At 45.3% G+C, this 12,052-nt stretch overlaps 1 protein-coding gene across 4 annotated transcripts in view; it reads left to right on the top strand.

The window, feature by feature from the left end:
• The window catches only part of SLC23A2 (solute carrier family 23 member 2), a 118,930-nt gene extending 110,613 nt beyond the window's left edge, over positions 1-8,317 (top strand). For all 4 annotated transcript variants that reach the window (XM_053926103.1, XM_053926102.1, XM_053926104.1 and 1 more), the window contains 2 exons: positions 1,445-1,540; positions 3,341-8,317. In XM_053926103.1, coding sequence (XP_053782078.1) covers positions 1,445-1,540; positions 3,341-3,573 — 329 coding nt within the window. In that variant the 3' untranslated portion in view covers positions 3,574-8,317. The remainder of the gene's footprint in view (positions 1-1,444; positions 1,541-3,340) is intronic.
• The last annotated feature ends 3,735 nt before the right edge of the window (positions 8,318-12,052 follow it).

The following is a 12,052-nucleotide window of genomic DNA, read 5'->3' as shown; positions in this document are numbered from 1 at the left end:
TCTTGTAATGTTAGAGTTAACATTCTCTTATATGTATATATCAAGTCTGCTTATCCATTTACTCATTGATGGACATACTGGTTGTTTGTACCTTTTTGACTATTATGACTGGTGCTATTATTAAAATTGATGTGCAGTACAATCAATTTTTCTTTAATTTTTTTTTTTAGCCCTGGCTGGTGTGGTTCAGTGGATTGAGCTCAGGCCTGTGAACCAAAGGGTCACTGGTTCAATTCCCAGTCAGGGCACATGCCTGGCTTTCGGGCCAGGTCCCCAGTAGGGGGCGTACGAGAGGCAACCACACATTGATGTTTCCCTCTCCTTTCCTTCCCCTCTGTCTAAAAAGAAATAAATAAAATCTTTAAAAAGAATTTTTTTTAATTCACTTTACACATTCAATACAATCAGTTCTCATTCATGGTAGTTATGTTCCTGACCTGTTGCTCCTGGGGGACGATGGCCACCAGCACCATAACTGATGCCTGAATGAAGTTCATCTAACAACTGTTTTCTCTGTGAGGCACATCGTGGACTTTTTGCAGTTAAGAACACTAGACAGCCTTTCAGCACTACACTTGGGGGCCATTTTAAAAAGTGAAATCACCAACAAAACACAGAAATGCAAAAAAGGTGGTACTGATAGACCGCTGAAAGGATTATAGTATTAGCTGCAGCAAGAAGGCAGAGTGCCATCTTGTCTGCCCTCAGCTGGGAACAGCGTGCTGGGTGACGCAGGGTTTTCACCACCCTGGGCATGTCCCTGAGCGACTGAGAGCCCCGTGAGTATTCGTTTTGGGGTTTACAAATAAATTTTAGTGTACAGGCGAATTTGCCAATAATGGGGATTGGCTGTATTGGTTTGAGTAACTGTGTTTTTGGGAGGTGAGGGGGTACACACCTTGGAGTAGAATTGCTAGTTTTATGTTTTAAATAGAGAATGTATGTGAACTTTTAATAGCAAGGAGATTCTTGTTGCTTTTGACATTTTTATATATTGCATTTGTGTGAATACATTTTTATAAATTCAGTTGTGTGTGATTAAAGCTAAGCACAGACTAGTAACTCAGGATTCTGGAAAACCTGTTTGCAGATACCACAAGTATTTTTTTTTTGTCTTCTTAGCTACTGTGTAGTTTTTTTCTGCCTCACGCAGTCATCTTTTATATTATTTTTTTAATCTGCAGACAACAACCCCCAGTGGGTTCGTGTTTTATTATAGGTAACTTCACTGTCAGATTTATCGTCTATGCAGCAACGTTAGGAATTTCCCTTTGATTATTGTGTCTGCTTTGTAGTTTAAACTGTTACTGCACACTCACCACAGGAATGTATGCTTGCGTGCACTGCGTTGACGGGCGATTAGTGCCACCCCAGGGCTCTTTTCCAAGGCAAGGGCAGGCCTGTCCTGGCTGGCAGTGACCCCATTGCTCTGTTCTGTTTTTAGGGATAACAGGAATTGACCAAGTGTTGAACGTTCTTCTCACGACTGCGATGTTTGTAGGAGGCTGTGTGGCTTTTATTTTGGATAACACTATCCCAGGTATGTGTTCTGTATCACACGTGCTCACTGCTTATGTTGAGTTATTTTTTTGCCCAATAAATATAGGAAGCGAGAAGAGTGAGTCAGTTCAAAGCCATTATTCGTTGAAACTGTCTTTTCTAAAGTGGTTGAGATGACGCTTCCAACCTTCTTTTATGCATCAGTTTTTCGCTAATAAACTTATGGGGTTGTTTTCTCTTTGTTGAGTTGCTTTTCAGAAAAAGCAGGCAGACCCCTTGCATGTGGTGAGATGGCAGTGGGATGCTTTGGGCACACGCCAGCCTGCCTGCTCTCCTTGCGCAGCCTTGCCCAGCGCCTTACGGTTTGGTTTCATTGGCTTTTTCACACCCTTTCTGAGCCAGCTAGTAATAGCCTCTGGCACTTCTCTGCTTTCGGAGCCTGCCTTTTAAACGACTCCTTCCCAAGGCAGCCACCAGCCAACTAAAACCAAGTGTGAGTACGGTGGGCACAGGCTGCTGCCAGGATCAGTGAGTGGCCGAGGTAGGCAGGCAGCATTTCTCCAACACCCACAACTCTTGTTTCTCAGCTGGGTTGTGCCAAGTGTCAGGTGATGGAATAGGATGTGTTGTGGGCTTTGCCTTGTTGCCTTCTCAGCTTCCTACAGGAGGCTGCTGTGTACCATTGTCAAACACCACAGATACACTGATAGATTCATCTGCCATCAAGGAAGGGTGATGCTTATTCTTGTGCTTAAAGGTTGTATTGAGGTTTCCCTCTCCCAGTCAAGAGGTTGCTGGGGAAACTGAGGATGAACACATCTGGCAGAAGGAATCATATAACATGAATAGGTGGAAGATGTTAGATTTATAGGGGTCAATAACTGATGTCCTCTTTTTCTCCTAAGTCAACCAATTAAAGGAGAGGCATTAGAGAGATGGAAGTTAAAGTCAGCTTTGTTACTAAAATATCAGTGGGGCGGGGGTCATACCTTAGATCTAAAGAGATAATGAGGATCTTAAATATTGCACCGTAGACTCGAACTCGTCACCCAGGCTCGGCACAAAAGTGTATTATGAGGGGTCCTGTTGTAGCTAAGGTTGGGTGCCAGTGCGCCTGTCTGCACCAGGGAGATTTGTAAAGAAAGTCCAGCAGTTGCTGAGAGATCTTTCTCCCTGACCTATCTGTCAAGGTGCAGAGTAGCTCCGAGTGTTACACCAGTAGAGGTTCATCCTCACAGGAGCACAGCAAGTGGGGAACACACGACGAGTGCAGTACACTCACACACACACACACACAGAAATAGAGAAGGCAGTATAAAATTGGTGTGTCTGGATGGGGGGTTGCCATGACCAATTGATGACAGACAGCACTGTATATGGTATGACAAGTACTCTGGGCCCCATCTCGCAAGATCAGATTTCGCTTTAGAGGGAGGGTTTTGTGTTGTCACTGTTGTTTGTACAGTGTTTGAGAACAAATTTCGGCAGCGGGTGGTGAGATGGAAGACCTGACAGCCAGGTAAGTAACTGATATAATGACGCTGGAAAGCGATGGCATGGCCTGGGCCAGACCTCAACGATAAAAATTGAGAATGTGCATCACGTGGAAGGGCAGGCAAGAGGCAAAGGCATCAGGATATCATTCGAATGTGCAGCAAAAGGAGCAAGGACGGGGTAGTGATTGTTAGGTGTCCGGTCCAGGCACCGAGAGCTGAGTGCAGGTGTGCTTTGCTGTCATCCCGGCGGGTTCCACCTGTGCACAGCATGTTCGCCTCTCAGTTCTGGGTGGAACCGTTAAACTGAACACTCCGATCTTTTCTGACGTGTGTGTCTTCCATAGGTACTCTGGAGGAAAGAGGAATCCGGAAGTGGAAGAAGGGTGTGGGCAAAGGGAGCAAGTCACTTGATGGCATGGAATCCTACGATTTGCCATTTGGCATGAACATTATTAAAAAGTACAGATGCTTCAGCTACTTACCCATCAGCCCAACCTTCGTGGGCTACACGTGGAAAGGCTTTGGGAAGAGCGCAAACAGCCGGAGTTCAGATGAGGACTCGCAGGCCACGGTATAGCCGTAGCTTGCCCTGTGGCCCAGCCGCAGTGAGGCATGAGTCTGTAGTTCCTTGCTGAGTAACAAGCAGTAACATATATGTTTGTATATCTGCATTTACATTCTGCACCCCAGAGCTAAGACAGATTGCAAATAGCTTTTTTTGTTGTGGGTGGTGATTGTGTCTAATATGGTGTCTCACCTATCTCCTTATTTAAGCCCTGACCCCTTGCCCTTGAGAGTGTCCACTGCTGGCTGTGGTCACTGAACTTGAAGCTCCTGCCCTCCTCTGGGAGTAGATGTTTGAAGTCCATAGCAATTCTTTGTTTTCAGCCCCCCTTCCCCACCCCATGCTAGCTTTCTTACAAGCCTCCAAGGTCCAGGGGCTTTCTGTCCCGTAGCACCTGGACTTGGTTGGTATGTTTTACTACACTTGATCTTAGCCAAAAGGCCGAGAAGCGATGCTTGGTATATTTTAAATTAAAAAAAAAATTTTTTTTGTTTTAATTTGACCTCAGCCTGAACCACAGAGGCCTCCTGTGGTCAAGGGGCACCAGTGTCCTCGCATTGTCACAACTGGTCAAATGTGATTCTGTGCTCCCTGATTCTCCTGTAGGAGGAGGCCGTTGACCTGACTGCAGACAGTGACACGGCCACCCTGTGCACCGATCTGTGCAGGGGTAAGGTCTGCGCACGCAGGGTCAGAATGGGAATTTGTCCGGGGGGCAGGAGGGGGCGGGAAAGTACCTGGAAGTCAGTATCTGATTCTCAGCTGCTCCATCTCGGTGCCACCCGGGCCCAGGCTGGGCCAGTGCATTTCACACTGGCCTCTTTTTCACCAGTAGCTGAGACACTCTATCTGGCATTTCTCACTCTTGTGGTGTGACGGGTATAGAGTGCCGTGCAGGGGCACCACGCAGGTGTTTATGGGAGTCGTGGCTCTCCTGTCATGTGGATGTCAGTTTTCATCACCTGTGTCTATAAATACAAGCTTTTATTCCTATTTGACGTTACTGACTATAGCAGATTTTTGAAATCAGTGTTTTTCCACGTGACCCTCTTACCTTGCATCCTTATTGCTTGTGTCCCACCCGCTCCCTCCCATTAAAGAAAGAACCAGCATTTGTAAAGCTGTGGACACCATCAGGGAAGCTTGTCGTCGTGGCTTTTGAAGGCCACTAACCATTGCTGTGGTTGTGTTTTGTATTGCTTGATACCATGAAGGTGTAAATACTGTAATGCTTAATCTATTTATCAAAACTGACTACTGGACCAGAGCCCAGAAACCACGGGTTACGTTATATGTGAATTTGTTTTGTGAAGAAGGGAAGCCGGGGCAGGTAACGAACAGCTGCCTTATTGAATGGTCCGGCACACTGGCAAATCCATCACTGCGGTTCTGTTGCTAGTCATTTCTGGCAACCACGGCTTACGGAGACTGTCTCTGGTTGCCGTGTTGCATGCCCACTGGTCTTGATTTTGCAGAGGGGAAGATTAGATCCCCTGGCCAAATGCTGCCATTCTTGCTTAAGTTATCGCAGAAGGTAGTGGTGAGAAAGGCAGCCAGCAGGTCCCCTCTGTTGAGCTCTAATTAAATTAACACTAAATTCTTTCTGGGAGAAAAATAAAAAGACTTCTGTTGAATTAGGTTTGAAATTTTTTCAGCCAAAGGAAAAGCCTGAGGCATAAAGTAGTATCCTTGCTTCGTGAGGTCGTGCTTCCTAAGTGTTCTTTGACCTGGTTGAGCCTTGGATGGCAGAGGGCGTCGCTGTCTCCAGCAGCAGGACGTAGTTCTGGTTCTCCATGGCCTGTGCCCACAGGGTGCGTTTCCCGCCCCCGAGGCTGCCTCTGCTCCAGCGAACTGGGGCGTCTTTGGCAGTGCAGTGTCACTACAGCTCCGTGACTCCTGGCAAGTTTGGGGCTTCAAGGTTTGTTCTGGCAAGAACACTCCAGAGCCACTTCATTGTTTCACCAAGAGCTTATTGCAGGTTAAGTAAAGAATTCAGATTGTATTAACTTTGTATGTTACTTTTTATTGAAGTGTATTCGATGCTAGTTTCTTTTGAAGCTCACTGGTTAACGAGTTTCAGCCTTTTACCTTGGTGAGCCCTCAAGGCTGACAGCCCTCCAAGTTGCTCTTAGTTTCTTCTATTTGTATTTTTGCTCAGCCTCTACAATTTCTTGGCTTTGAAAAATGGGGAAAACTTACACATCCCAAAGATTTTCAGTATTCTGGCTCTGTAGGTGAGCAGAAGGACCCAAATACCCAAATAAAAGCATCTGAACCATCAGTAATTCAGAAACAAACAAGTTCCCTTCAACTAATGTGACTGCTCATCTTCCGCCCAGTGGGTAGCACTCAGGGTATGTGCTTCAAGTGTCCAGAAGCCCACTCCCTTCTGAAACCCCTCCTTGGGTCCCATTTTATTGCCAGGTTTCAAATCTGCTGGTCCGGGGGGCATCTGCAAGCATTCATGTGTGGAGGGAGGACCTGTACCCACATTGCCTGTTGCAAAGAGGGTTTTTGCCCTTCTTGTTCCATCGGGGCCAATTGAGAGTCTCTGTCCAAGGGAGGGAGTGAGGGGTGGGGATGGGAGATGGGGAGGAAGGAAGGCAGCCTGACTGGAGGCCCCACTGAGTCTGGTACTTGCTGCACAGCCCATGAAATTCACTGGTTCTAGTGATTGAAGCCTCAGGTTAACTAATAAATCTTGCACGTGCAGCCACACCAACCATTTTACATTTTAGGAAGCTGTCCTGCTAGCAAATATGCAACAGAATGAGTCGAATTGAAAGAGAAGGTGTTCATCTGCTCCTTGGGTTTAAGCACATGAACTGCAGGGGAGGTTCGGGGGACTCAACATGGCCTTGCATGGTCTGTCCTTGTGAACCTCCCACTTATGCTGTTGGCTGGCCCTGCTGGGGCCACACACCTGCTTGCTTTGTTTGGCCAATAGAATGTTTTAAAATATTCTATATGTAAATGTCCTTGGGCGGGGCATTTAGTTTCCAATTTCCACAGTGACCACCTACCCACATCGTCACATTTACATGAGCCATCCTGATAGGATAAGTAAGCAGAAAGTATTTCTAAGAACAGTAGATGCTGCCGTATCCCAGTGGAGTGGGTAATGGACACTCCACCACTGGTTTTGATAAAATACCAAACATGGTTCATAGAATAATGGGAAGTAGCTCCAGTCTCTGTAAGCAATTTTCTTTCTCATCCTCATTAGGGAATTGAACTTAGATTCATTGGTACTGAATCTGAGTACCCTTAGAGGGTGTCATATGTACCTCTTAGTGAGTTTCTTGTGATTGATCAGAACTAGAGAAGTGGCTTAACCAGCTCAGCTAGAATGAAGCATCATGGGTCCTCCTGATGGTTACTCATTTTCACGGCAACAAATTCACACACGGGATTTGCTTTATACTGTAGATTCCTAACTTTCATGACAACTTGGTTTATGCATGAATATTGCAGTATTTCCATATAGTAAAATAACATTTCTACCCAGGATAATAGTCAGTTTTCCAGGGAGGGAATGATATAATTTTCATGACAATGTCATGTGATGATAGAATTTCTCCATTGATGAATCTCTAGTATGTGTGTATACTTTATTTACCCATGCATATATTTTATGACTCTGAGCTAAGTTGTTGTTACTTTAATTCATGTCCCTGCTGAAATACTGGTACTAGCAACCTAGATTTGAAGTTGGCAACTATAATCTTCCTTCACATTGGTGCCACAAGAGTGGCCAGGCTAGAGAGAAGGTGAATAAGGAGCTGGGGCGGGAACCTCATTCCGGAACTTGTCTGGCATGAGCAGAGGCAGCACCCTGCAGATCGCTGTGCTTGCGTGTGTGCACGCGGCTGCAAACGCCAGGCCAGGCCTGGTGTGGCGGTCACCAGCTGCCTGTTGTGCGTGCTCGGCCACACCTCCTGGACACTGTGGTTGTGCGAACGTGCCTGAGCGTTGGCAGATCCCCGTTCTCCAGGAAGCTGCCCCTTGGCTTTGGAGAAGGGCCTGGATTCTCACATGCTGCACGTGTTGTGCTCTGTCCCCTTAGGGCCTAGACACGGAGAACAGGACATCTCCCCTGCCTCTACCCCCCCTGAAGTCACAACCCAAGCAGTGTGAGACCACCCTTTTTTTTGCCAGCGTTCAGTTTCCGCCCATGGACCCAGAAAGCACATTAGTGCTGGGGGGTCCCTTAGCAGCAGCCTCATACACATTCCTGTCCTTCTAGGTTGTTCTTGACTATGCCTCGTCGTCGCCCTACATAAGTAACTTCCGGCGTCCTTAGACTTGCTGTGTGTTTCCTGGCATTTAGGACCCCCTTGCCAGCGTAGCCATCTCACTGACAATTCAAGTTCACACCGTTTCGTTCGTTCATAACCGCCTGTGTTTGGCACGTTAATAAATTTCTGACTGTTCTTAAAACAGAGGGGGTGCCTATATTTTCCTTGAGTTTTTGTGACCGACTTTGGCTATGTACCTTTTTGGGATTTTGTTTGTTTTTTATTTTGCATACTGAGGGTATTTAGGGTGGGATTGTTTTTTGAGATGTGTAATTCTTTTATGGAGTTTTTAAAAAGAATTTTCATATTGTTTTTCTAACATGGCTTCATTAAACGTTTAAGTATTTTAAAAATATGTAATATTTGGACCAGATGTTGTGAATAATAGTAGAGATAAAGCTATTTTATTCTGTATTTTTAAAACCGTTCCGTACAAATAAAAGCTCTCCTGGACGCAGTTCTGCCGTTCACGTGCTTCCTTTGGCTGGTCTTCGAGAAACTTGTCATCAGTTAGAGTCATTCCCCTGAGGGAGGGAAATCAACTAACAAAAACTTCAGTTCAGCCCTGGTTGGTGTGGCTCAGGTGGAGCGTTGTCCTGTGAACCGAAAGATCATGGGTTTGATTCCCAGCCAGGGCACATGCGTGGGTTGTGTGTTCGGTCCCTGGTCAGGGTGTGTGCCAGAGGTGGCCAATCAAAGTTGCGCACTCACATTCATGTTTCTCTCCCTCTGTCTCCCTCCCTTCTCTGTGAAATCAATAAGCGTGTCCTCAGGTGAGAATAAAAAAACAGTTCAGTTGATTAAGTTCACAGCCATCATCACTGTTGGGTACCTGCGGGATGCCTGGAGAACCATGATGGGCTCCTTGGAGGATGCCTAAGGGGGCATGGAGACCTCAGGATGCACTACAGCTGGACTTCGATTGAAATTATGAGTCTCTTGTTAAGGCAGCAACACTTAGAGGTTGAGGATGTTTTAGGGACTGGTGACCAGAAAGGCTGTCTGTCCACATGGTGGAATCCAAAGCTCCAAGAGCAGCCTGCGTTGCTTCAGGCCCACTGAATATTTAGATGAGCAGGAAATGAGCCAAGCCTAAGAGCAGTCTGCTGGCTCAGTCTGAGGCGTGGCTCCCTGCTGTGGTGAGAAGGTGGGTCCAGAGGTGCTTCAGTGTCCTTCCTAATTTAGAGAAAACTTAGAGTTCCCCATTCCCATCTGTATCCCTGATTCATCCCTGGCAGCTTGGGCCACGAGCGACCCCACAGCTACTCCCGTATTCCCAATGTCCTGACCTGTGAGCCATTGCTAGACAACCAGTCACACAGTGAAATGCTTAACATTATGTTTATATACATGAAAATACACGTGTAAAGTATTTTTTAAAATAAAAAACACCCACGTCCCCACCCCCAGCTGGGACAACAGAAACAGCTGGGACATCACCAACACTTCAGACAAGCCCCGCCCCCATGGGCCTCTCTCCTGCTGCCTCCCTATCCCTCACAAAGAGAGAATGACAGCCTGGACCTTGGGTTTATTCATTCCTTGCTTTTCTTCACAATTTTGGTATGTATACATATCCCTAAACAAATTACTACTAGTTTTTAATTCAGCATGTTTTTGAACGTTACAGAAAAGGCATGAGACAGTGTGCTTTGCCATGTTCCACTCACTGTTGGGGTTCACGTTGCTACATACCCAGAGTGCACTTTATTCATCTTCACTGCTGGTTAGTGAGATTTAATATTCACAAAAACAAAGATCATTCTGGAAGCTTCCAGAGAGAATGAGCAGAAGCAAGGCCTGAAGAGTTGGAACCAGTAGGCACCAGGTTTTCCAGCAACCCTGTCTGTGGAGTTTCACATTCAAGGACTGAAGGGAAAGAACTTTGAACTTAGAATTCTCTGTCTGGCCACTCAAAGGCCCCACCTACATACTTCGGAGGAAGTACTTAAATGTGAGGAGAAACGAACCTAGGAAGCACCTGGTGGGAGATAACTGAGGGAAAGGCGAGCAAGAGATATCTTGGTAAACCTGGTATCCTGGTCCATCTGTCTGCCATCACAGAAAACCATAGTTTGGGTGGCTTAAAACGGTAAACATTTCTCACAGTTTCGGAGGCTGGAAGTCATGGCACTGGCAGACTCGGTATCTGGTGAGGACCCCCTTCCTGGTTCATAGACGGCCATCTTCTTGAGGTGTCTTCACAGGATGGAAGGGGTCAAGGATCCATCTCTTGGGACCTCTTCTATGAGGACTAACCCCATTGATGAGAGCTCTGACCTCATGCCAAAATCAGCTCCCAAAGTCTCCACCTCCAGATTCCATCATGTTAGGGATCAGGTTTCAACACATGAATCCGGGAGGACACAGTCTGTAGCACCTGGTCATAAAAAAGAGGAGGGCCGAAGGAGAGAAGAAAATCCGTATCTCAAAGTACAATTCAAGGCCACATCACCTTGGTGACAGGGAAAGAGAGGAGACCTACAGAGGTGAGAGACATGGGCCTGAGTGTACCAAGAACTATAAATGGACAAACTTGCCAGTTAAAAGGTAGACTGTTAGACCAGATGGCAGAACAAAATCCTGATACATGCTGTGTCAACACTGGTGTTCAGAAGTGTGGCTGTGACTGTTGAAGGCTGTGGCAGGGATGTTCACAAGCTGAGAGTGTCTTAGAAACTTTTAAAAGCTTTATAAAATTTTCAAGGCAACTTGACAGTTATTTTATGTGTGTTGAATCTAATGCTAGAATACCCAGCTTGTACTTTAACTTTACTAAAATAAACTTCCAGAATGTTATTAATTATTTAAAAAATATTTTACAAAAGTCTTAGAGCCTATAATAGATTGGGAAAAACAAAAAAAAACAGCTGCTCCAAAAAATAAAAATTAAAAAAAACAGCTGCTCCTTTACCACAGCTGGGTTGAGGAGCCCTGGTTCACATAAGGATAGGTCAAGTTGAAAGTAGAAGGATAGGGGAAGAAATCACACGGGCAAATACTAATTATCTCCTGTTATTTTCAGACAAACTATGTCCTAAGACAAAAAACACTGTTAAGGATCAGGAGTTCCTGATGTAATGATACAAAGGTTCAATTTTCAAAGAAGAGTATTTTTTTAATGGAACTGACTTTTGACCCGGTCATTCCACTGCTGGGATTATACCCTAAGAATCCTGAAACACCAACTCAAAAGAACCTGTGCACCCCGATGTTCATAGCAGCACAATTACAATAGCCAAGTGCTGGAAACAACCTAAGTGTCCATCAGTACATGAGTGGATCAAAAAACTGTGGTACATTTACACAGTGGAATAATACGCAGCAGAGAGAAAGAAGGAGCTCCTACCCTTTGTGACAGCATGGATGGAACTGGAAAGCATTATGCTAAGTGAAGTAAGCCAGGTGGTGAAAGACAAATACCATATGATCTCACCTATAAGTGGAACCTAATCAACAAAACAAACAAGCAAGCAAAATATAACCAAAGACATTGAAATTAAGAACAAACTGACAGTAACCAGAGGGGAGGTGGGAGGGAGTAATGGGTGGGGGAGGGAAGGGTCGTTAAGAAGCATGTATAAAGGACCCATGGACAAAGCCAAAGGGGGGTAGAGTTGAGGGTGGGAGGTGGGGATGGCTGGGGTGGGTGGGAGTGTGGGGGGGAAATGGAGACAATTGTACTTGAACAACAATTAAAAAAAACAAGGGTCCATTTTTATTTAAACCCATGTACCCAATCAGACAGCCTCAAACTTTATGCTTTAGAAATGGATAGGACTATAGGGAAAAAATTGATAATCCACCTACCAGTAGGAGATTCCTACACTTCTCTTTTGATGTCAGGCAGGCAAAAACTAAGCAAGGTTTAGAAGTGACCAAAGGGCATGTTTAGAACTCTGCATCCAAAAATTAGAGAGTACCATTCTTCTCAAGCACTTGGAATGTTTCTGAAAGCTGTTCTGGTTGTAGGCATGAGAGCAAGCCTCAAAAGATTTTAAAAATAGGTATCACATGGAACACATTCCCTAACTATATACAATTAAGTCAGAAGTTAATAATAAAAAAATTTTAAATCTTGGCATGTTTGGATGTATAGAATATGGCTAAGCAGCTCATTTGGTTAAAGACGAAACCAGTAAGAAATGTTCTTTAATGAAGGTCCTTGCTTGTCCTCTGTCAGTTCTGTTCGC

Source organism: Desmodus rotundus, chromosome 6 (assembly GCF_022682495.2).
Source record: "Desmodus rotundus isolate HL8 chromosome 6, HLdesRot8A.1, whole genome shotgun sequence".
NCBI classification, from domain to species: domain Eukaryota; kingdom Metazoa; phylum Chordata; class Mammalia; order Chiroptera; family Phyllostomidae; genus Desmodus; species Desmodus rotundus.
Note: the sequence above shows the minus strand (reverse complement) of the source record. Positions and strands in the feature narration are given on the sequence as shown.